Source organism: Strongylocentrotus purpuratus, unplaced genomic scaffold (assembly GCF_000002235.5).
Source record: "Strongylocentrotus purpuratus isolate Spur 01 unplaced genomic scaffold, Spur_5.0 spur5_scaffold_16, whole genome shotgun sequence".
Lineage (NCBI taxonomy): Eukaryota > Metazoa > Echinodermata > Echinoidea > Camarodonta > Strongylocentrotidae > Strongylocentrotus > Strongylocentrotus purpuratus.
In genome coordinates this window covers 10,908,737-10,935,963 of record NW_022145601.1, presented here as the reverse complement: position 1 = coordinate 10,935,963, position 27,227 = coordinate 10,908,737, and the positions used below count along the sequence as shown (strand labels likewise).

At 38.1% G+C, this 27,227-nt stretch overlaps 1 protein-coding gene across 1 annotated transcript; it reads left to right on the top strand.

Moving 5' to 3' along the window:
* The first annotated feature begins 1,151 nt into the window (after positions 1 to 1,151).
* Positions 1,152 to 26,726, top strand: LOC105441702 (SCO-spondin-like). Its single transcript, XM_030987362.1, has 21 exons — positions 1,152 to 1,343; positions 3,047 to 3,217; positions 4,120 to 4,287; positions 5,191 to 5,358; positions 6,263 to 6,430; positions 7,334 to 7,501; positions 8,410 to 8,577; positions 9,481 to 9,648; positions 10,557 to 10,724; positions 11,628 to 11,795; positions 12,699 to 12,866; positions 13,774 to 13,941; positions 14,845 to 15,012; positions 15,916 to 16,083; positions 16,991 to 17,158; positions 18,062 to 18,229; positions 19,133 to 19,300; positions 20,204 to 20,371; positions 21,276 to 21,446; positions 23,062 to 23,238; positions 26,271 to 26,726. The coding sequence occupies exons 1-21, from the start codon at positions 1,238 to 1,240 to the stop codon at positions 26,303 to 26,305; spliced, it is 3,348 nt and encodes a 1,115-aa protein (XP_030843222.1). The 5' UTR covers positions 1,152 to 1,237; the 3' UTR covers positions 26,306 to 26,726.
* Positions 26,727 to 27,227: the final 501 nt, after the last annotated feature.

The window sequence follows — 27,227 nt, the reverse complement described above, 5'->3', positions numbered from 1 at the left end:
AACTGAATTGAGACAAGGGTTAAGAGTCGAGAATAGTACAACGAATCGTCTTCTTTCTCTAATGATTTAATGAAACGTAATAGCTATTAGCTTCCGCGCTTCGCACGGGAGGGGGGTAAACTGAATTCAGACGAGGATTATTTTCGAGAACGGTACAACGAATCGTCTTCTTTCTCTAATGATTTAATGAAACGTAATAGCTTCCGCGCTTCGCGCGGGAGGGGGGTAAACTGAATTCGGACGAGGAATAAGAGTCGAGAACGGTACAACGAATCGTCTTCTTTCTCTAATGATTTAATGGAACGTAAAAGCTTCCGCGCTTCGCGCGGGAAGGGGGGGGGGACTGTATTCAAACGAGGATTATTTTCGAGAACGGTACTACTAATCGTCTCCTTTCTCTAATAATTTCATGAAACGTCAAAGCTTCGGCACTTTGCGGAGGATGGAGGGGGGTAATCGCACCTTCCTGCACCCCCCACCATTACGTCAATGCTGGTCACCATTAAGTACCAATATTTGGCTCGCACAGGCGCGTACGCAGGGGGAGTGGGAGTTTGGGGGTTAACCCCCGCCCCCTCCCCCCCCCCCCCCCCCCCCCCCCTTGAGTTTTTTTGATGTGTATGTTTTTTTTGGGGGAAAAAAACCCTTTTGATTATTTTTTTTTAATAACAAAAAATTAATGAGAACAAAAAAAAAAAAAAAAAAATCTTATAGATGAACTGAATGGAATGTCGATGGGTCAAAATCGGAAATCCCCCCCAAAAAAAATGTCCTCTTACCCCCCCCCCCCCCCCCCCCCCGCTTATTCAGCGGCTGGCTGAGTCGTTGCGATTTTTGGGGACCCATAATTTCAAATTTGGGCCCCCCTAAGAAATCCTGGATCCGCGCCTGTCTAGACTTCACTGTCAGACACTATTGAGTGACTGACTGACATCTTTTTTTTCTTTGGTAATAACATAGGCCTACATTAAATGAGCTGTAACAGGTCCATGAGCATTTGTCTACATCAATTACCCACTACTTGTAATTACAACTACTGGTGATTTTTCCACACTAAAAGCCATTTTCAAACCCTGTCGATTCGAGGAAAGTTCTAAATAATTATTTTCTTTCTAATGCCGTTGGAATTGAACCCTTTCATTTTGTTTTGACCTGCAAATTGGACATAGTACGTTTAAACTGGTCACCTTGGGTTGAAGTGCAAACGTGCACCAAGTCTTGTGATACCGGTACTACGATGCGACGGCGGGAATGCACTGACCAAAATAATAGGATCCAGGTCGGGTGCCGTGGCAGAAATATGGATACACCAGAATGCAACACGAATCCTTGTCCAGTTGAAGGTGAGTTCCGCCATGACACGTTATGCCTTTTTTTCATGGATTCTTAATCACACAAGACAAACCCAAAAATCAATTTTTGCAATTCAACATTATGTTAAACAAAATTAAATACTAATATGAGTGTGATAGTAAAAACTTCATGAGGTGAATGGTGCTTCGCGCGTACCATGAGGGGGAAACTGAATTCAGACGAGGAATAAGAGTCGAGAACAGTACAACGAATCGTTTTCTTTCTCTAATGATTTAATGAAACGTAATAGCTTCCGCGATTCGCGCGTGAATGGAGGGGGGGGGGTAAACTGAATTTAGACGAAGATTATTTTCGAGAACGGTACAACGAATCGTCTTCTTTCTCCAATGATTTAATGAAACGTAAAAGCTTCCGCGCTTCGCGCGTGAAGGGGAACTGTATTCAAACGAGGATTATTTTCGAGAACATTACAACGAATCGTCTCCTTTCTCTAATGATTTAAAGAAACGTAATAGGTTCCGCGCTTCGCGCGTGAGGGGGGGGGGGGGGAGGGGGTAAACTGAATTCAGACGAGGATTAATTTCGAGAACGGTACAACGAATCGTCTTGTTTCTCTAATAATTAAATGAAATGTCAAAGCTTCCGCTCTTCGCGCAGGAGGTTGGTGAACTGAATTTAGACAAAAATGAAGGATTAAGAGTCGAGAACGGTACAACGAATCGCCTTTTTTCTCTAATGAATTAATTAAATGGAAAAGCTTCCGCGCTTCGCGCGCGCGGGAGGGGGGAACTGAATTCAGACCAGGATTAAGAGTCGAGAACGGTACAACGAATCGCCTTTTTTCTCTAATGATTTAATTGAATGGAAAAGCTTCCACGCTTCGCGCGCGCGGGAAGGGGGAACTGAATTCAGACCAGGATTAAGAGTCGAGAACGGTACAACGGATCGTCTTCTTTCTCTAATGATTTAATAAAACGTCAAAGCTTCGGCGCTTTGCGGAGGATGGAGGGGGAAAATCGCACCTTCCTGCACCCCCCCCCCATTACGTCAATGCTGGTCACCATAAAGTACCAATATTTGGCTCGCACAGGCGCGTACGCAGGGGGAGGGGGGAGTTTGGAGGTTAGCCCCCCCCCCCCCCCCCCCCCCTCCTTGAGTTTTTTTTTATATGTATGTTTTTGGGGGGCAAAAAACCCTTTTTATTTATTTTTTTAGTAACAAAAGAAAATTAATAAAAAAAAAAAAAACTAATCTTATAGATGAACAAAATGGAATGTCGATGGGTCCAAATCGGAAATCCCCCCAACAACAAAAATTATGTCCTCTTACCCCCCCCCCCCCCCCCCCCCCCCCCCCCCCCCCCGCTTATTCAGCGGCTGGCTGAGTCGTTGCGATTTTTGGGGACCCATAATTTCAAATTTGGGCCCCCCTAAGAAATCCTGGATCCGCGCCTGTCTAGACTTCACTGTCAGACACTATTGAGTGACTGACTGACATCTTTTTTTTCTTTGGTAATAACATAGGCCTACATTAAATAAGCTGTAACAGGTCTATGAGCATTTGTCTACATCAATTACCCACTACTTGTAATTACAACTACTGGTGATTTTTCCACACTAAAAGCCAATTTCAAACCCTGTCGATTCGAGGAAAGTTCTAAATAATTATTTTCTTTCAAATGCCGTTGGAATTGAACCCTTTCATTTTGTTTTGACCTGCAAATTGGACATAGTACGTTTAAACTGGTCACCTTGGGTTGAAGTGCAAACGTGCACCAAGTCATGTGATACCGGTACTACGATGCGACGGCGGGAATGCACTGACCAAAATAATAGGTTCCAGGTCGGGTGCCGTGGCAGAAATATGGATACACCAGAATGCAACACGAATCCTTGTCCAGTTGGTGAGTTCTGCCACAACACGTTTTGCCTTATTTTTTCATGGATTGAATATTATTCAAGACAAACCCCCAAATTAATTTTTGCACGTCGACATTGTTAAACAAAATTTAATGCTTATGAGTGAGATAGTAAGAACTTCATGATAAGATTAATGATGCAGCTGTTCTTAATTTCCAACGGTTCGCTTCATCTTTTACTGAATTTAATAGTTTTACTTTTTCACAAAATGAAAAACGTTATAATATGAGTCGTTTTCAATCAAAATGGGGATTTTTTTTAAAAGGCGTATTGACCTATTCTCTGTAGCGAACCATAACCTACAGGAATCTAACTCAGACGTCCAAAATAGGGGTGCGCAGGTCGAGACTGGATTATAACTACCAAGTCGCTTTAGCAGCCAACATCAAATTCTGTTGAACTTTGCAGGAATTATGAAAATGTCATGTATGTTGTATCGGTGAAATGTAAACTTTAGCAGTCTCCCAGTATTCAAATTATACAAGGAAACCCGTTTACCTCTAGACTTCACAGTCAGACACTATTGACTGAGTGGCTGACATCATTCTTTATTTGGTAATTACATACGTAAAATGAGCTGTAACAGTTTTATGAGCATTTGTCTACATCCAAAAACCCACTACTAGCAATGGCCAAAATTAAAGTGATTGAATCTTTGTGCACCACAAAACGTTCGAGCATTCGGTACAAGGGCCTGAAAATCAAACTGTTACTAAGGTGATTTCAAGCACTTAATATGTCGATTTGTCAACTAATTGTCGATTTTTCCCACAAAAAGCCATTTTCGAACCCTTTCGTCTTGAGGGACGTTCTAAATAAGTATTGTCTTTCAAATGGCGTTGGAATTTAACATTTCCATTTTTGTTGACCTGCAAATTGGACATAGTACGAAACTGGTCACCTTGGGTTGAAGTGCAAACGTGCACCAAGTCTTGTGATACCGGTACTACGATGCGACGGCGGGATTGCACTGACGAAGACGGTCGAATCCAGGTCGGGTGCATTGGCAAGGACATGGATGAACCAGAATGCAACACGAATCCTTGTCCAGTTGGTGAGTTCTGCCACAACACGTTTTGCCTTATTTTTTCATGGATTGAATATTATTCAAGACAAACCCCCAAATTAATTTTTGCACGTCGACATTGTTAAACAAAATTTAATGCTTATGAGTGAGATAGTAAGAACTTCATGATAAGATTAATGATGCAGCTGTTCTTAATTTCCAACGGTTCGCTTCATCTTTTACTGAATTTAATAGTTTTACTGTTTCACAAAATGAAAAACGTTATAATATGAGTCGTTTTCAATCAAAATGGGGATATTTTTTTTAAAGGCGTATTGACCTATTCTCTGTAGCGAACCATAACCTACAGGAATCTAACTCAGACGTCCAAAATAGGGGTGCGCAGGTCGAGACTGGATTATAACTACCAAGTCGCTTTAGCAGCCAACATCAAATTCTGTTGAACTTTGCAGGAATTATGAAAATGTCATGTATGTTGTATCGGTGAAATGTAAACTTTAGCAGTCTCCCAGTATTCAAATTATACAAGGAAACCCGTTTACCTCTAGACTTCACAGTCAGACACTATTGACTGAGTGGCTGACATCTTTCTTTATTTGGTAATTACATACGTAAAATGAGCTGTAACAGGTTTATGAGCATTTGTCTACATCCAAAAACCCACTACTAGCAATGGCCAAAATTAAAGTGATTGAATCTTTGTACAGCACAAAACGTACGAGCATTCGGTACAAGGGCCTGAAAATCAAACTGTTACTAAGGTGATTTCAAGCACTTAATATGTCGATTCGTCAACTAATTGTCGATTTTTCCCACAAAAAGCCATTTTCGAACCTTTTCGTCTTGAGGGACGTTCTAAATAAGAATTGTCTTTCAAATGGCGTTGGAATTTAACATTTCCATTTTTGTTGACCTGCAAATTGGACATAGTACGAAACTGGTCACCTTGGGTTGAAGTGCAAACGTGCACCAAGTCTTGTGATACCGGTACTACGATGCGACGGCGGGAATGCATTGACCAAAATAATAGGATCCAGGTCGGGTGCCGTGGCAGAAATATGGATACACCAGAATGCAACACGAATCCTTGTCCAGTTGGTGAGTTCTGCCACAACACGTTTTTGCCTTATTTTTTCATGGATTGAATATTATTCAAGACAAACCCCCAAATTAATTTTTGCACGTCGACATTGTTAAACAAAATGTAATGCTTATGAGTGAGATAGTAAGAACTTCATGATAAGATTAATGATGCAGCTGTTCTTAATTTCCAACGGTTCGCTTCATCTTTTACTGAATTTAATAGTTTTACTTTTTCACAAAATGAAAAACGTTATAATATGAGTCGTTTTCAATCAAAATGGGGATTTTTTTTTAAAAGGCGTATTGACCTATTCTCTGTAGCGAACCATAACCTACAGGAATCTAACTCAGACGTCCAAAATAGGGGTGCGCAGGTCGAGACTGGATTATAACTACCAAGTCGCTTTAGCAGCCAACATCAAATTCTGTTGAACTTTGCAGGAATTATGAAAATGTCATGTATGTTGTATCGGTGAAATGTAAACTTTAGCAGTCTCCCAGTATTCAAATTATACAAGGAAACCCGTTTACCTCTAGACTTCACAGTCAGACACTATTGACTGAGTGGCTGACATCTTTCTTTATTTGGTAATTACATACGTAAAATGAGCTGTAACAGGTTTATGAGCATTTGTCTACATCCAAAAACCCACTACTAGCAATGGCCAAAATTAAAGTGATTGAATCTTTGTGCACCACAAAACGTTCGAGCATTCGGTACAAGGGCCTGAAAATCAAACTGTTACTAAGGTGATTTGAAGCACTTAATATGTCGATTTGTCAACTAATTGTCGATTTTTCCCACAAAAAGCCATTTTCGAACCCTTTCGTCTTGAGGGACGTTCTAAATAAGTATTGTCTTTCAAATGGCGTTGGAATTTAACATTTCCATTTTTGTTGACCTGCAAATTGGACATAGTACGAAACTGGTCACCTTGGGTTGAAGTGCAAACGTGCACCAAGTCTTGTGATACCGGTACTACGATGCGACGGCGGGATTGCACTGACGAAGACGGTCGAATCCAGGTCGGGTGCATTGGCAAGGACATGGATGAACTAGAATGCAACACGAATCCTTGTCCAGTTGGTGAGTTCTGCCACAACACGTTTTGCCTTATTTTTTCATGGATTGAATATTATTCAAGACAAACCCCCAAATTAATTTTTGCACGTCGACATTGTTAAACAAAATTTAATGCTTATGAGTGAGATAGTAAGAACTTCATGATAAGATTAATGATGCAGCTGTTCTTAATTTCCAACGGTTCGCTTCATCTTTTACTGAATTTAATAGTTTTACTGTTTCACAAAATGAAAAACGTTATAATATGAGTCGTTTTCAATCAAAATGGGGATATTTTTTTTAAAGGCGTATTGACCTATTCTCTGTAGCGAACCATAACCTACAGGAATCTAACTCAGACGTCCAAAATAGGGGTGCGCAGGTCGAGACTGGATTATAACTACCAAGTCGCTTTAGCAGCCAACATCAAATTCTGTTGAACTTTGCAGGAATTATGAAAATGTCATGTATGTTGTATCGGTGAAATGTAAACTTAAGCAGTCTCCCAGTATTCAAATTGTACAAGGAAACCCGTTTACCTCTAGACTTCACAGTCAGACACTATTGACTGAGTGGCTGACATCTTTCTTTATTTGGTAATTACATACGTAAAATGAGCTGTAACAGGTTTATGAGCATTTGTCTACATCCAAAAACCCACTACTAGCAATGGCCAAAATTAAAGTGATTGAATCTTTGTACAGCACAAAACGTACGAGCATTCGGTACAAGGGCCTGAAAATCAAACTGTTACTAAGGTGATTTCAAGCACTTAATATGTTGATTCGTCAACTAATTGTCGATTTTTCCCACAAAAAGCCATTTTCGAACCTTTTCGTCTTGAGGGACGTTCTAAATAAGAATTGTCTTTCAAATGGCGTTGGAATTTAACATTTCCATTTTTGTTGACCTGCAAATTGGACATAGTACGAAACTGGTCACCTTGGGTTGAAGTGCAAACGTGCACCAAGTCTTGTGATACCGGTACTACGATGCGACGGCGGGAATGCATTGACCAAAATAATAGGATCCAGGTCGGGTGCCGTGGCAGAAATATGGATACACCAGAATGCAACACGAATCCTTGTCCAGTTGGTGAGTTCTGCCACAACACGTTTTTGCCTTATTTTTTCATGGATTGAATATTATTCAAGACAAACCCCCAAATTAATTTTTGCACGTCGACATTGTTAAACAAAATTTAATGCTTATGAGTGAGATAGTAAGAACTAACTTCATGATAAGATTAATGATGCAGCTGTTCTTAATTTCCAACGGTTCGCTTCATCTTTTACTGAATTTAATAGTTTTACTGTTTCACAAAATGAAAAACGTTATAATATGAGTCGTTTTCAATCAAAATGGGGATATTTTTTTTAAAGGCGTATTGACCTATTCTCTGTAGCGAACCATAACCTACAGGAATCTAACTCAGACGTCCAAAATAGGGGTGCGCAGGTCGAGACTGGATTATAACTACCAAGTCGCTTTAGCAGCCAACATCAAATTATGTTGAACTTTGCAGGAATTATGAAAATGTCATGTATGTTGTATCGGTGAAATGTAAACTTTAGCAGTCTCCCAGTATTCAAATTATACAAGGAAACCCGTTTACCTCTAGACTTCACAGTCAGACACTATTGACTGAGTGGCTGACATCTTTCTTTATTTGGTAATTACATACGTAAAATGAGCTGTAACAGGTTTATGAGCATTTGTCTACATCCAAAAACCCACTACTAGCAATGGCCAAAATTAAAGTGATTGAATCTTTGTGCACCACAAAACGTTCGAGCATTCGGTACAAGGGCCTGAAAATCAAACTGTTACTAAGGTGATTTCAAGCACTTAATATGTCGATTTGTCAACTAATTGTCGATTTTTCCCACAAAAAGCCATTTTCGAACCCTTTCGTCTTGAGGGACGTTCTAAATAAGTATTGTCTTTCAAATGGCGTTGGAATTTAACATTTCCATTTTTGTTGACCTGCAAATTGGACATAGTACGAAACTGGTCACCTTGGGTTGAAGTGCAAACGTGCACCAAGTCTTGTGATACCGGTACTACGATGCGACGGCGGGATTGCACTGACGAAGACGGTCGAATCCAGGTCGGGTGCATTGGCAAGGACATGGATGAACCAGAATGCAACACGAATCCTTGTCCAGTTGGTGAGTTCTGCCACAACACGTTTTGCCTTATTTTTTCATGGATTGAATATTATTCAAGACAAACCCCCAAATTAATTTTTGCACGTCGACATTGTTAAACAAAATTTAATGCTTATGAGTGAGATAGTAAGAACTTCATGATAAGATTAATGATGCAGCTGTTCTTAATTTCCAACGGTTCGCTTCATCTTTTACTGAATTTAATAGTTTTACTGTTTCACAAAATGAAAAACGTTATAATATGAGTCGTTTTCAATCAAAATGGGGATATTTTTTTTAAAGGCGTATTGACCTATTCTCTGTAGCGAACCATAACCTACAGGAATCTAACTCAGACGTCCAAAATAGGGGTGCGCAGGTCGAGACTGGATTATAACTACCAAGTCGCTTTAGCAGCCAACATCAAATTCTGTTGAACTTTGCAGGAATTATGAAAATGTCATGTATGTTGTATCGGTGAAATGTAAACTTTAGCAGTCTCCCAGTATTCAAATTATACAAGGAAACCCGTTTACCTCTAGACTTCACAGTCAGACACTATTGACTGAGTGGCTGACATCTTTCTTTATTTGGTAATTACATACGTAAAATGAGCTGTAACAGGTTTATGAGCATTTGTCTACATCCAAAAACCCACTACTAGCAATGGCCAAAATTAAAGTGATTGAATCTTTGTACAGCACAAAACGTACGAGCATTCGGTACAAGGGCCTGAAAATCAAACTGTTACTAAGGTGATTTCAAGCACTTAATATGTTGATTCGTCAACTAATTGTCGATTTTTCCCACAAAAAGCCATTTTCGAACCTTTTCGTCTTGAGGGACGTTCTAAATAAGAATTGTCTTTCAAATGGCGTTGGAATTTAACATTTCCATTTTTGTTGACCTGCAAATTGGACATAGTACGAAACTGGTCACCTTGGGTTGAAGTGCAAACGTGCACCAAGTCTTGTGATACCGGTACTACGATGCGACGGCGGGAATGCATTGACCAAAATAATAGGATCCAGGTCGGGTGCCGTGGCAGAAATATGGATACACCAGAATGCAACACGAATCCTTGTCCAGTTGGTGAGTTCTGCCACAACACGTTTTTGCCTTATTTTTTCATGGATTGAATATTATTCAAGACAAACCCCCAAATTAATTTTTGCACGTCGACATTGTTAAACAAAATTTAATGCTTATGAGTGAGATAGTAAGAACTAACTTCATGATAAGATTAATGATGCAGCTGTTCTTAATTTCCAACGGTTCGCTTCATCTTTTACTGAATTTAATAGTTTTACTGTTTCACAAAATGAAAAACGTTATAATATGAGTCGTTTTCAATCAAAATGGGGATATTTTTTTTAAAGGCGTATTGACCTATTCTCTGTAGCGAACCATAACCTACAGGAATCTAACTCAGACGTCCAAAATAGGGGTGCGCAGGTCGAGACTGGATTATAACTACCAAGTCGCTTTAGCAGCCAACATCAAATTCTGTTGAACTTTGCAGGAATTATGAAAATGTCATGTATGTTGTATCGGTGAAATGTAAACTTTAGCAGTCTCCCAGTATTCAAATTATACAAGGAAACCCGTTTACCTCTAGACTTCACAGTCAGACACTATTGACTGAGTGGCTGACATCTTTCTTTATTTGGTAATTACATACGTAAAATGAGCTGTAACAGGTTTATGAGCATTTGTCTACATCCAAAAACCCACTACTAGCAATGGCCAAAATTAAAGTGATTGAATCTTTGTGCACCACAAAACGTACGAGCATTCGGTACAAGGGCCTGAAAATCAAACTGTTACTAAGGTGATTTCAGGCACTTAATATGTCGATTTGTCAACTAATTGTCGATTTTTCCCACAAAAAGCCATTTTCGAACCCTTTCGTCTTGAGGGACGTTCTAAATAAGTATTGTCTTTCAAATGGCGTTGGAATTTAACATTTCCATTTTTGTTGACCTGCAAATTGGACATAGTACGAAACTGGTCACCTTGGGTTGAAGTGCAAACGTGCTCCAAGTCTTGTGATACCGGTACTACGATGCGACGGCGGGATTGCACTGACGAAGACGGTCGAATCCAGGTCGGGTGCATTGGCAAGGACATGGATGAACCAGAATGCAACACGAATCCTTGTCCAGTTGGTGAGTTCTGCCACAACACGTTTTGCCTTATTTTTTCATGGATTGAATATTATTCAAGACAAACCCCCAAATTAATTTTTGCACGTCGACATTGTTAAACAAAATTTAATGCTTATGAGTGAGAAAGTAAGAACTTCATGATAAGATTAATGATGCAGCTGTTCTTAATTTCCAACGGTTCGCTTCATCTTTTACTGAATTTAATAGTTTTACTGTTTCACAAAATGAAAAACGTTATAATATGAGTCGTTTTCAATCAAAATGGGGATATTTTTTTTAAAGGCGTATTGACCTATTCTCTGTAGCGAACCATAACCTACAGGAATCTAACTCAGACGTCCAAAATAGGGGTGCGCAGGTCGAGACTGGATTATAACTACCAAGTCGCTTTAGCAGCCAACATCAAATTCTGTTGAACTTTGCAGGAATTATGAAAATGTCATGTATGTTGTATCGGTGAAATGTAAACTTAAGCAGTCTCCCAGTATTCAAATTGTACAAGGAAACCCGTTTACCTCTAGACTTCACAGTCAGACACTATTGACTGAGTGGCTGACATCTTTCTTTATTTGGTAATTACATACGTAAAATGAGCTGTAACAGGTTTATGAGCATTTGTCTACATCCAAAAACCCACTACTAGCAATGGCCAAAATTAAAGTGATTGAATCTTTGTGCAGCACAAAACGTACGAGCATTCGGTACAAGGGCCTGAAAATCAAACTGTTACTAAGGTGATTTCAAGCACTTAATATGTCGATTTGTCAACTAATTGTCGATTTTTCCCACAAAAAGCCATTTTCGAACCCTTTCGTCTTGAGGGACGTTCTAAATAAGTATTGTCTTTCAAATGGCGTTGGAATTTAACATTTCCATTTTTGTTGACCTGCAAATTGGACATAGTACGAAACTGGTCACCTTGGGTTGAAGTGCAAACGTGCTCCAAGTCTTGTGATACAGGTACTACGATGCGACGGCGGGATTGCACTGACGAAGACGGTCGAATCCAGGTCGGGTGCATTGGCAAGGACATGGATGAACCAGAATGCAACACGAATCCTTGTCCAGTTGGTGAGTTCTGCCACAACACGTTTTGCCTTATTTTTTCATGGATTGAATATTATTCAAGACAAACCCCCAAATTAATTTTTGCACGTCGACATTGTTAAACGAAATTTAATGCTTATGAGTGAGATAGTAAGAACTTCATGATAAGATTAATGATGCAGCTGTTCTTAATTTCCAACGGTTCGCTTCATCTTTTACTGAATTTAATAGTTTTACTGTTTCACAAAATGAAAAACGTTATAATATGAGTCGTTTTCAATCAAAATGGGGATATTTTTTTTAAAGGCGTATTGACCTATTCTCTGTAGCGAACCATAACCTACAGGAATCTAACTCAGACGTCCAAAATAGGGGTGCGCAGGTCGAGACTGGATTATAACTACCAAGACGCTTTAGCAGCCAACATCAAATTCTGTTGAACTTTGCAGGAATTATGAAAATGTCATGTATGTTGTATCGGTGAAATGTAAACTTTAGCAGTCTCCCAGTATTCAAATTATACAAGGAAACCCGTTTACCTCTAGACTTCACAGTCAGACACTATTGACTGAGTGGCTGACAGCTTTCTTTATTTGGTAATTACATACGTAAAATGAGCTGTAACAGGTTTATGAGCATTTGTCTACATCCAAAAACCCACTACTAGCAATGGCCAAAATTAAAGTGATTGAATCTTTGTACAGCACAAAACGTACGAGCATTCGGTACAAGGGCCTGAAAATCAAACTGTTACTAAGGTGATTTCAAGCACTTAATATGTCGATTTGTCAACTAATTGTCGATTTTTCCCACAAAAAGCCATTTTCGAACCCTTTCGTCTTGAGGGACGTTCTAAATAAGTATTGTCTTTCAAATGGCGTTGGAATTTAACATTTCCATTTTTGTTGACCTGCAAATTGGACATAGTACGAAACTGGTCACCTTGGGTTGAAGAGCAAACGTGCTCCAAGTCTTGTGATACCGGTACTACGATGCGACGGCGGGATTGCACTGACGAAGACGGTCGAATCCAGGTCGGGTGCATTGGCAAGGACATGGATGAACCAGAATGCAACACGAATCCTTGTCCAGTTGGTGAGTTCTGCCACAACACGTTTTGCCTTATTTTTTCATGGATTGAATATTATTCAAGACAAACCCCCAAATTAATTTTTGCACGTCGACATTGTTAAACAAAATTTAATGCTTATGAGTGAGATAGTAAGAACTAACTTCATGATAAGATTAATGATGCAGCTGTTCTTAATTTCCAACGGTTCGCTTCATCTTTTACTGAATTTAATAGTTTTACTGTTTCACAAAATGAAAAACGTTATAATATGAGTCGTTTTCAATCAAAATGGGGATATTTTTTTTAAAGGCGTATTGACCTATTCTCTGTAGCGAACCATAACCTACAGGAATCTAACTCAGACGTCCAAAATAGGGGTGCGCAGGTCGAGACTGGATTATAACTACCAAGTCGCTTTAGCAGCCAACATCAAATTCTGTTGAACTTTGCAGGAATTATGAAAATGTCATGTATGTTGTATCGGTGAAATGTAAACTTTAGCAGTCTCCCAGTATTCAAATTATACAAGGAAACCCGTTTACCTCTAGACTTCACAGTCAGACACTATTGACTGAGTGGCTGACATCTTTCTTTATTTGGTAATTACATACGTAAAATGAGCTGTAACAGGTTTATGAGCATTTGTCTACATCCAAAAACCCACTACTAGCAATGGCCAAAATTAAAGTGATTGAATCTTTGTACAGCACAAAACGTACGAGCATTCGGTACAAGGGCCTGAAAATCAAACTGTTACTAAGGTGATTTCAAGCACTTAATATGTCGATTTGTCAACTAATTGTCGATTTTTCCCACAAAAAGCCATTTTCGAACCCTTTCGTCTTGAGGGACGTTCTAAATAAGTATTGTCTTTCAAATGGCGTTGGAATTTAACATTTCCATTTTTGTTGACCTGCAAATTGGACATAGTACGAAACTGGTCACCTTGGGTTGAAGTGCAAACGTGCTCCAAGTCTTGTGATACCGGTACTACGATGCGACGGCGGGATTGCACTGACGAAGACGGTCGAATCCAGGTCGGGTGCATTGGCAAGGACATGGATGAACCAGAATGCAACACGAATCCTTGTCCAGTTGGTGAGTTCTGCCACAACACGTTTTGCCTTATTTTTTCATGGATTGAATATTATTCAAGACAAACCCCCAAATTAATTTTTGCACGTCGACATTGTTAAACAAAATTTAATGCTTATGAGTGAGATAGTAAGAACTGCATGATAAGATTAATGATGCAGCTGTTCTTAATTTCCAACGGTTCGCTTCATCTTTTACTGAATTTAATAGTTTTACTGTTTCACAAAATGAAAAACGTTATAATATGAGTCGTTTTCAATCAAAATGGGGATATTTTTTTTAAAGGCGTATTGACCTATTCTCTGTAGCGAACCATAACCTACAGGAATCTAACTCAGACGTCCAAAATAGGGGTGCGCAGGTCGAGACTGGATTATAACTACCAAGTCGCTTTAGCAGCCAACATCAAATTATGTTGAACTTTGCAGGAATTATGAAAATGTCATGTATGTTGTATCGGTGAAATGTAAACTTTAGCAGTCTCCCAGTATTCAAATTATACAAGGAAACCCGTTTACCTCTAGACTTCACAGTCAGACACTATTGACTGAGTGGCTGACATCTTTCTTTATTTGGTAATTACATACGTAAAATGAGCTGTAACAGGTTTATGAGCATTTGTCTACATCCAAAAACCCACTACTAGCAATGGCCAAAATTAAAGTGATTGAATCTTTGTGCAGCACAAAACGTACGAGCATTCGGTACAAGGGCCTGAAAATCAAACTGTTACTAAGGTGATTTCAAGCACTTAATATGTCGATTTGTCAACTAATTGTCGATTTTTCCCACAAAAAGCCATTTTCGAACCCTTTCGTCTTGAGGGACGTTCTAAATAAGTATTGTCTTTCAAATGGCGTTGGAATTTAACATTTCCATTTTTGTTGACCTGCAAATTGGACATAGTACGAAACTGGTCACCTTGGGTTGAAGTGCAAACGTGCTCCAAGTCTTGTGATACCGGTACTACGATGCGACGGCGGGATTGCACTGACGAAGACGGTCGAATCCAGGTCGGGTGCATTGGCAAGGACATGGATGAACCAGAATGCAACACGAATCCTTGTCCAGTTGGTGAGTTCTGCCACAACACGTTTTGCCTTATTTTTTCATGGATTGAATATTATTCAAGACAAACCCCCAAATTAATTTTTGCACGTCGACATTGTTAAACAAAATTTAATGCTTATGAGTGAGATAGTAAGAACTTCATGATAAGATTAATGATGCAGCTGTTCTTAATTTCGAACGGTTCGCTTCATCTTTTACTGAATTTAATAGTTTTACTGTTTCACAAAATGAAAAACGTTATAATATGAGTCGTTTTCAATCAAAATGGGGATATTTTTTTTAAAGGCGTATTGACCTATTCTCTGTAGCGAACCATAACCTACAGGAATCTAACTCAGACGTCCAAAATAGGGGTGCGCAGGTCGAGACTGGATTATAACTACCAAGTCGCTTTAGCAGCCAACATCAAATTCTGTTGAACTTTGCAGGAATTATGAAAATGTCATGTATGTTGTATCGGTGAAATGTAAACTTTAGCAGTCTCCCAGTATTCAAATTATACAAGGAAACCCGTTTACCTCTAGACTTCACAGTCAGACACTATTGACTGAGTGGCTGACATCTTTCTTTATTTGGTAATTACATACGTAAAATGAGCTGTAACAGGTTTATGAGCATTTGTCTACATCCAAAAACCCACTACTAGCAATGGCCAAAGTCAAAGTGATTTAATCTTTGTGCAGCACAAAACGTACGAGCATTCAGTACAAGGGCCTGAAAATCAAACTGTTACTAAGGTGATTGCAATCACTTAATATGTCGATTTGTCAACTAATGGTCGATTTTTCCCACAAAAAGCCATTTTCAAACCCTTTCGTCTTGAGGGACGTTCTAAATAAGTATTGTCTTTCAAATGGCGTTGGAATTTAACATTTCCATTTTTGTTGACCTGCAAATTGGACATAGTACGAAACTGGTCACCTTGGGTTGAAGTGCAAACGTGCTCCAAGTCTTGTGATACCGGTACTACGATGCGACGGCGGGATTGCACTGACGAAGACGGTCGAATCCAGGTCGGGTGCATTGGCAAGGACATGGATGAACCAGAATGCAACACGAATCCTTGTCCAGTTGGTGAGTTCTGCCACAACACGTTTTGCCTTATTTTTTCATGGATTGAATATTATTCAAAACAAACCCCCAAATTAATTTTTGCACGTCGACATTGTTAAACAAAATTCAATGCTTATTTGTGAGAAAGTAAGAACTCCATGATAAGATTAATGATGCAGCCAGGTGTTCTTAATTTCCAACGGTTCGCTTCATCTTTTACTGAATTTAATAGTTTTACTGTTTCACAAAATGAAAAACGTTATAATATGAGTCGTTTTCAATCAAAATGGGGATATTTTTTTTAAAGGCGTATTGACCTATTCTCTGTAGCGAACCATAACCTACAGGAATCTAACTCAGACGTCCAAAATAGGGGTGCGTAGGTCGAGACTGGATTATAACTACCAAGTCACTTTAGCAGCCAACATCAAATTCTGTTGAACTTTGCAGGAATTATGAAAATGTCATGTATGTTGTATCGGTGAAATGTAAACGTTAGCAGTGTCCCAGTATTCAAATTGTACAAGGAAACCCGTTTACCTCTAGACTTCACAGTCAGACACTATTGACTGAGTGGCTGACATCTTTCTTTATTTGGTAATTACATACGTAAAATGAGCTGTAACAGGTTTATGAGCATTTGTCTACATCCAAAAACCCACTACTAGCAATGGCCAAAATTAAAGTGATTGAATCTTTGTACAGCACAAAACGTACGAGCATTCGGTACAAGGGCCTGAAAATCAAACTGTTACTAAGGTGATTTCAAGCACTTAATATGTCGATTTGTCAACTAATTGTCGATTTTTCCCACAAAAAGCCATTTTCGAACCCTTTCGTCTTGAGGGACGTTCTAAATAAGTATTGTCTTTCAAATGGCGTTGGAATTTAACATTTCCATTTTTGTTGACCTGCAAATTGGACATAGTACGAAACTGGTCACCTTGGGTTGAAGTGCAAACGTGCTCCAAGTCTTGTGATACCGGTACTACGATGCGACGGCGGGATTGCACTGACGAAGACGGTCGAATCCAGGTCGGGTGCATTGGCAAGGACATGGATGAACCAGAATGCAACACGAATCCTTGTCCAGTTGGTGAGTTCTGCCACAACACGTTTTGCCTTATTTTTTCATGGATTGAATATTATTCAAGACAAACCCCCAAATTAATTTTTGCACGTCGACATTGTTAAACAAAATTTAATGCTTATGAGTGAGATAGTAAGAACTGCATAATAAGATTAATGATGCAGCTGTTCTTAATTTCCAACGGTTCGCTTCATCTTTTACTGAATTTAATAGTTTTACTGTTTCACAAAATGAAAAACGTTATAATATGAGTCGTTTTCAATCAAAATGGGGATATTTTTTTTAAAGGCGTATTGACCTATTCTCTGTAGCGAACCATAACCTACAGGAATCTAACTCAGACGTCCAAAATAGGGGTGCGCAGGTCGAGACTGGATTATAACTACCAAGTCGCTTTAGCAGCCAACATCAAATTCTGTTGAACTTTGCAGGAATTATGAAAATGTCATGTATGTTGTATCGGTGAAATGTAAACTTTAGCAGTCTCCCAGTATTCAAATTATACAAGGAAACCCGTTTACCTCTAGACTTCACAGTCAGACACTATTGACTGAGTGGCTGACATCTTTCTTTATTTGGTAATTACATACGTAAAATGAGCTGTAACAGGTTTATGAGCATTTGTCTACATCCAAAAACCCACTACTAGCAATGGCCAAAATTAAAGTGATTGAATCTTTGTGCAGCACAAAACGTACGAGCATTCGGTACAAGGGCCTGAAAATCAAACTGTTACTAAGGTGATTTCAAGCACTTAATATGTCGATTTGTCAACTAATTGTCGATTTTTCCCACAAAAAGCCATTTTCGAACCCTTTCGTCTTGAGGGACGTTCTAAATAAGTATTGTCTTTCAAATGGCGTTGGAATTTAACATTTCCATTTTTGTTGACCTGCAAATTGGACATAGTACGAAACTGGTCACCTTGGGTTGAAGTGCAAACGTGCTCCAAGTCTTGTGATACCGGTACTACGATGCGACGGCGGGATTGCACTGACGAAGACGGTCGAATCCAGGTCGGGTGCATTGGCAAGGACATGGATGAACCAGAATGCAACACGAATCCTTGTCCAGTTGGTGAGTTCTGCCACAACACATTTTGCCTTATTTTTTCATGGATTGAATATTATTCAAGACAAACCCCCAAATTAATTTTTGCACGTCGACATTGTTAAACAAAATTTAATGCTTATGAGTGAGATAGTAAGAACTTCATGATAAGATTAATGATGCAGCTGTTCTTAATTTCGAACGGTTCGCTTCATCTTTTACTGAATTTAATAGTTTTACTGTTTCACAAAATGAAAAACGTTATAATATGAGTCGTTTTCAATCAAAATGGGGATATTTTTTTTAAAGGCGTATTGACCTATTCTCTGTAGCGAACCATAACCTACAGGAATCTAACTCAGACGTCCAAAATAGGGGTGCGCAGGTCGAGACTGGATTATAACTACCAAGTCGCTTTAGCAGCCAACATCAAATTCTGTTGAACTTTGCAGGAATTATGAAAATGTCATGTATGTTGTATCGGTGAAATGTAAACTTTAGCAGTCTCCCAGTATTCAAATTATACAAGGAAACCCGTTTACCTCTAGACTTCACAGTCAGACACTATTGACTGAGTGGCTGACATCTTTCTTTATTTGGTAATTACATACGTAAAATGAGCTGTAACAGGTTTATGAGCATTTGTCTACATCCAAAAACCCACTACTAGCAATGGCCAAAGTCAAAGTGATTGAATCTTTGTGCAGCACAAAACGTACGAGCATTCAGTACAAGGGCCTGAAAATCAAACTGTTACTAAGGTGATTGCAATCACTTAATATGTCGATTTGTCAACTAATGGTCGATTTTTCCCACAAAAAGCCATTTTCAAACCCTTTCGTCTTGAGGGACGTTCTAAATAAGTATTGTCTTTCAAATGGCGTTGGAATTTAACATTTCCATTTTTGTTGACCTGCAAATTGGACATAGTACGAAACTGGTCACCTTGGGTTGAAGTGCAAACGTGCTCCAAGTCTTGTGATACCGGTACTACGATGCGACGGCGGGATTGCACTGACGAAGACGGTCGAATCCAGGTCGGGTGCATTGGCAAGGACATGGATGAACCAGAATGCAACACGAATCCTTGTCCAGTTGGTGAGTTCTGCCACAACACGTTTTGCCTTATTTTTTCATGGATTGAATATTATTCAAAACAAACCCCCAAATTAATTTTTGCACGTCGACATTGTTAAACAAAATTCAATGCTTATTTGTGAGAAAGTAAGAACTCCATGATAAGATTAATGATGCAGCTGTTCTTAATTTCCAACGGTTCGCTTCATCTTTTACTGAATTTAATAGTTTTACTGTTTCACAAAATGAAAAACGTTATAATATGAGTCGTTTTCAATCAAAATGGGGATATTTTTTTTAAAGGCGTATTGACCTATTCTCTGTAGCGAACCATAACCTACAGGAATCTAACTCAGACGTCCAAAATAGGGGTGCGTAGGTCGAGACTGGATTATAACTACCAAGTCACTTTAGCAGCCAACATCAAATTCTGTTGAACTTTGCAGGAATTATGAAAATGTCATGTATGTTGTATCGGTGAAATGTAAACGTTAGCAGTGTCCCAGTATTCAAATTGTACAAGGAAACCCGTTTACCTCTAGACTTCACAGTCAGACACTATTGACTGAGTGGCTGACATCTTTCTTTATTTGGTAATTACATACGTAAAATGAGCTGTAACAGGTTTATGAGCATTTGTCTACATCCAAAAACCCACTACTAGCAATGGCCAAAGTCAAAGTGATTGAATCTTTGTGCAGCACAAAACGTACGAGCATTCGGTACAAGGGCCTGAAAATCAAACTGTTACTAAGGTGATTGCAATCACTTAATATGTCGATTTGTCAACTAATGGTCGATTTTTCCCACAAAAAGCCATTTTCAAACCCTTTCGTCTTGAGGGACGTTCTAAATAAGTATTGTCTTTCAAATGGCGTTGGAATTTAACATTTCCATTTTTGTTGACCTGCAAATTGGACATAGTACGAAACTGGTCACCTTGGGTTGAAGTGCAAACGTGCTCCAAGTCTTGTGATACCGGTACTACGATGCGACGGCGGGATTGCACTGACGAAGACGGTCGAATCCAGGTCGGGTGCATTGGCAAGGACATGGATGAACCAGAATGCAACACGAATCCTTGTCCAGTTGGTGAGTTCTGCCACAACACGTTTTGCCTTATTTTTTCATGGATTGAATATTATTCAAGACAAACCCCCAAATTAATTTTTGCACGTCGACATTGTTAAACAAAATTTAATGCTTATGAGTGAGAAAGTAAGAACTTCATGATAAGATTAATGATGCAGCTGTTCTTAATTTCCAACGGTTCGCTTCATCTTTTACTGAATTTAATAGTTTTACTGTTTCACAAAATGAAAAACGTTATAATATGAGTCGTTTTCAATCAAAATGGGGATATTTTTTTTAAAGGCGTATTGACCTATTCTCTGTAGCGAACCATAACCTACAGGAATCTAACTCAGACGTCCAAAATAGGGGTGCGTAGGTCGAGACTGGATTATAACTACCAAGTCACTTTAGCAGCCAACATCAAATTCTGTTGAACTTTGCAGGAATTATGAAAATGTCATGTATGTTGTATCGGTGAAATGTAAACGTTAGCAGTGTCCCAGTATTCTAATTGTACAAGGAAACCCGTTTACCTCTAGACTTCACAGTCAGACACTATTGACTGAGTGGCTGACATCTTTCTTTATTTGGTAATTACATACGTAAAATGAGCTGTAACAGGTTTATGAGCATTTGTCTACATCCAAAAACCCACTACTAGCAATGGCCAAAGTCAAAGTGATTGAATCTTTGTGCAGCACAAAACGTACGAGCATTCGGTACAAGGGCCTGAAAATCAAACTGTTACTAAGGTGGTTTCAAGCACTTAATATGTCGATTTGTCAACTAATGGTCGACTTTTACCCACAAAAAGCCATTTTCGAACCCTTTCGTCTTGAGGGACGTTCTAAATAAGTATTGTCTTTCAAATGGCGTTGGAATTTAACATTTCCATTTTTGTTGACCTGCAAATTGGACATAGTACGAAACTGGTCACCTTGGGTTGAAGTGCAAACGTGCACCAAGTCTTGTGATACCGGTACTAAGATGCGACGGAGGAATTGCACTGACGAGGACGGTCGAATCCAGGTCGGGTGCATTGGCAAGGACATGGATGAACCAGAATGCAACACGAATCCTTGTCCAGTTGAACGTGAGTTTCGCCATGACACGTTATGCCTTATGTTTTCATGGATTGAATAGGTTTTGTATCATCATTCAAGACAAACCCCATAATTAATTTTTGCACGTCAACATTGTTGAACAAAATTAAATACTTATGAATGAGATATTAAAAGTTCCATGAGGTGAATGATGCAGCTGTTTTTAATTTCCAACGGTTCGCTTCATCCTTTACTGAAATAAATAGGTTTACTGCGAAAAATCCGAAGTAAATGAAACTATAGGAGTCACCGAGGTCCATAGTTTCAACCAGTACCTCGAGAAGAAGGCATGGTACATTTGTTTTATAACCTGCATCAAAAAACAATTTCTTTAACAACAAAAAATAGAATTTTTGGAAAATGTTGGAGTATTATTTAAAAATGTAGAAATGTAAAAAAAAGTTATCAAACTAAAAAAATATTGAAAAAATAATTCAACTCCCAAATAGCACTCCCAAAAAGTAATTTTTCGGGGCAACCTTAAAATAGTCGAAATATATCTGGTCACGTGACGAGCTCTCAACCAATTAAAAACCAATTCATTTTTGATGCAGGATATATGATATGAGTTGTTTTGAATAAAAATGGGGATTTAAATTTTGTACGCGTATTGAAATATTTTCAGTAGAAATTGTACAGGGGAGGGGGGGGAGGGGTTTAAGGCTAAGGCAAATATCGGGGCGGTATTCTGAAACTTTTTATATCTCTAATAATATTGTTGTATCTTTGCTGTTAAGACAAGGTTGGTATTCCTAAAAATTTTGTAATTTATCGTCTTAACTTTTATTGTATCTTTTCTGTGATATCTTTGCTAGCTCTCAAACTTTTGTGCGCATGTGCGTATTAATTTTTCTTTTTTTGACATTGTCTACTCTTTTTCCTGTGACCCTGTTCTCCTTTATTTGTCATGTAAAGTACTGTCTTGTCCCTTTCTCATCTCAGTTGACACCCCCCCCCCCTTTGTACTTACTTTTGTAGTTACGCACTTTTAAATTTAATTACTCATTATTTCTAAGTATCAATTGATGGGTCCACACTAATTGTACAAGCACTGCTTTTTAGTGGAGCCCTCTGTTTTCAAGATGTATTTTTGTTGTTGTTGAAATAAATCTTTATTCAGATATAGCATTACGGATTACATCATACATAAATATTTAATTAATACTTAATCATATGTTTAAATGAGATGAAATAATATATCCTGTAAATCAGTAATTATATTCCTCCACTTAGTAGTATTCACATCGGTTGTCTTAGTTTTATCTTCCTCTACTTCTAGTCTGTATTTTAACATAAACACAAAATATTCGTTTATTATTTTCGTTGCTACATTTTTATTAAATTGATTTACAACACTCGCTTTATGAATTGCAAATAAAGCATAATTAAGCAGTAAGTCAATATCTGTAACATTTTCCTTTGCGTCATGAAAATGTTTATAATTGTGTAATGTTTTGTTGGAAACATAAATACATTAAATTGAACTGATTAATGCAATGGTGCTTAATCCGAATTTCCATATGCGCATGGAAGATAATTATGACAAGATGATTGGTACTCTAAAAATTGTTGTATCTTTATTTTAAATCTTATCTTGCATGGCAGGCGCGGTCCACTGGTCACCCTGGACTGGACTCCCATTTTGTAGCAAGACTTGCGGTGCCGGCGTTACGTTGCGACGGCGGAAATGCCTTGATGAAAGAGGTGTCAAACAGGTCGGGTGCCCTGGCCAGGCAATGGATAGACCAGCATGCAACCCGGGTCCTTGTGGAGTTATTAAGGGTAAGTTTCGCCATGACAATATATATGCCTTATTTTTCATTGATTGAATTTGAATTTGAACTTCATTCATATACATGAACATTTTGTTTCACAATACATAATTAAAACAAATATATAAATAAGAAAATCAGCAAGTGGTATAGTTTCTCGAGTAATCATAAATTAACAATAAACAATGTAGCTTGTATATAGAGTGGTAAATTATATCATTACAAATTAATTATATGACACGTACCAGCCTATGTTTGACAATAAAGATACATAACAAATGGGAATGATAATTTCGATATTGATTTTCTAAAAAAACGGATGGGATGTTAAAATTCCCCTCGAGTATTTATGATTGTTTTAATATACTTACAGAAGTGCTCAATTATATTTTCAATCTCAAGTTTCATAATGCTTACACATTTCTCTTCATCGCTAAGATCTTTAAGCTGTCGAGATATTTCAGCCATTTCATTGAGAAATACCCCCCCCCCCTTTCAGCCTTAATCCATTATGGTATGAAATTCATCCCCAACCCTTGCCAAGTAACAGTCATGCAAGTTCTTAAATGTGAAGGTATTTTTTCCTATGTCTATGTCTTCCAGTTTCTATCGGGAGGTTATGCAAACGTGTGTGTGTGTATTTGGGTTTTATACAGACGTGTATCAATCAGATATGACTATTTACGTCTGGGGACCGACTTTTAACGTCACCATCCGAAAGACGTGACTCAGTTTCGAACCTACGTCCTCGGCTGAATCAGTTTGTAACTTCCACTGTTAGCTGAATTACAGGCGCACGCCACAACGCCTAGAACTAATTCTAAATCGGCAGATATTTGTTCGTAGTTTACGGTTTTTAACGGTTAATAAATATTTCTCTGTTTGTATACTCTGTTTAAATATAGTATATGTTCTCAATTTATTTTGTTCATTGTCATTTACACAATCACTACATAAATCCATCAAGAACTGGCGGTGGTAAAAGTCTTCCATTTTGGTTTCTATTTCTTCTCCAACTACTCCATCATTATTGGTAATATCGTCCTAGTCTAAACAACCATCATTTTCATCCACAAATAATTTAAATCCCCTGAGAAGCTAGTGCATATTTCCTAGCCAGCATTCACAATTATTTTCAGTCATCTTTTTGTTTTCTTGGAAAGAGAGGTATAATAACGAATCGGTACTTATATTTCACATTCGTGCATAATGCTTTCCCAAGTTTCGACAAATTTGTATAATTAAAGGGTACGATCCAACTTCGCCTAGTATTGCCAGATGGCTGCTTTTTTTTTATTAACACCTAAAACATTTCTCAACCATTGGAAGTGAACACTTTGTATTTCATTTCTTAAATAAGTTTTGGAGTTACCTTTTACAAGTTTCGCTAACTTGTCAAAGTTGACGGTAAAAGCGCCCCATACCTCTGATCCACACACAAATATTGGTTTTATCAAAGAGTCAAATAATCGTGTTGCTATTTTCATATTAGGGAGGTGATATCCGAATGATTGGAATAATTTAAATAAAACTCTTTTTGATTCATCTGCTAGATTAACCCTTGTGTCCTTGAATGTACCATAATTATTAAAGACAAGACCTAAATATGTTGCCTGTTTAACAATTTCAATGTTTTTCCCCTTCACTTTGAAATTCTGTTCTTTCAATATCTTTCCGTTCTTGTTACAAATAATCATTTTCGTTTTGTCTATATTAACATTCAACAGCCGTTTATTACAGTACACATCAAATCTATCTAAACAATGTTTGCATTCCACTTCAAGACTGTGATACATTAAACAGTTCACTAACTTTCCATTCAATTCCACGGGAAGAGTATCAATAGTTCCCAACTCATGCGGCAGGTCATTTAGATATAGGTTAAACAGAGTGGGACTTATAATACAGCCTTGTTTTTATACCACAACTGGTTTTAAAATACTGGGTAATCCCTTCATTCAGCGTTACACTCAGTTTTAGGTTTTTATACATGTTCGTCATGATTTCGTAAAACTGGCCTCCGATTCCACATGTCAACATTTTATAATACAGTCCTTTCCTCCAAACACTGTCGAAGGCTTTCCGTAGATCGACAAAGCACAAGTAGATATGACTCTTTTCACAAGCCTTGTTTGCGGTTCTCACGTATTTGTCAATGATGGTTTTAAGTGTAAATTGGTTCTGTATCGTTAAACACAAACCCAAATGAATTGCACGTCAACATTGTTAAACAAATCTAATACTTATGCGTGAGATAGTAACAATTCTGAAAATTTAGTTACTTTCGTCTTAACTTTTATTGTATATTCTCCGTGATCCCTTTGCCTTCTCTCAAACTTTGCGCACATGTGCGTATTATTAATGCAATGGCGCTTAATCCTCATTTTCATATGCGCATGGAATATAGTTATGACAAGATAATGGGTATTCTGAAAATTGTTTTTATCATTTATTTCATCTTATGTTGCATGGCAGGCGCAGATCGAGTAGTTTCCGGGGGGGGGGGGGGCTATAGAGGATTATCAGGATAATTCCTGATTCCTGACCATCTTTGTCTCCAAGCAGTATACCTCTGTTGATTACAATGCGTAAATAACGATATGGCCATGTCAACTATGTACATATACTACTCATATTGACTATAAACTACATTGTTCTATTGTTACAATAAGCTGCAGATATATTTCTTTCCCTTTCCCTTGTCTTTTGTAGTTAATTGTGAGTATCGGTTCATGTATCCCTGTAATCTCACTTTCCCTGTTTTAGCGTGTAATTGTATTTAATAAACCTAACTTTAGTTAATTATGTCATTAGTAGTTTAAGGAGCCTACCCACAACAAGCTCTGCTTTTCCAAAGGCTCCGCTACTGTATATCTTAAGTACAAGTGTGGGACAATTTTCTGAATAATGTGTACCGGTATTGTATGTACATGCATATTATAAACATTTTAAAATATGTGGTTACACTCTTTGTAAAATGAGATATTGTGGAAACCAATAAAAATTATCTATCTATCTATCTAACCCGGCCGTCCAAAATAGGGGTTCGCCGGCTGAGACCGTTCATGTTCGGTTGAAGTGGGAACGTGCAGCAAGACTTGTGGTACCGGTAATACGATACGATGGCGGGAATGCCTTGGAGAACAAGAAGAAATCACGGTCGGGTGCCCTGGCGAGCAAAGGGATGAACCAGAATGCAACACGCATCCTTGTACATAAGTACCGCCATGACAATCTATGCCTTATCTTTGCATGGATTGAATAGGTCCGATATCATTCAAGACAAACCAAATTAATTGCACATCAACATTGTTAAACGAAATTTGATACTTAAGAGTGAGATATTAAAAACTTCAGCTGAATTTTTGTTTGTTTGTTTATTTATTTAAATACGGTGATTTCAAAACATGCTTTTAGCTTAGCATAGCTGCTTTTCAGCATGTCCGTACACGGTACATTAAAATATATATGAATAAACAGATAAAACTCAAAATTAAACAATGACAACACATAATATTAAAATAAGTAAATGTAAAGAAAAAAATATATATTAAAAAATATTTATATATATATATATATAATGCAAATTAAACAGGAAGAAAAAAACATTGAGAAATCAGCTGTTCTTAATTTTCAACGGTTCGCCTCATCTTTTACAGAATCAGATAATAATATGTGTTGTTTCGAATCAAAATGGGGATATTATTTTTTGTAAGCGTACCGACCTATTCTCAGTAGCGATTCTACAGGGCGGTTTGGGGTGATATTCTGAAACTTGATGTATCTTTTGTCTTGACTTTTATTGTATTTTTTCTGTGATCTCTTTGCTTGCTCTCATACTTGTGTGCGCATGTGCCTATTATCAATAAAATAGCGCTTAATCATCATTTGCATAATTATGCGCATTGAAGATAATTATGACAAGATAATTGGTATTCTGAAAAATGTTGCATCTTTTATTTTATCTTATCTTGCATGGCAGGCTCACGATATTGTTTC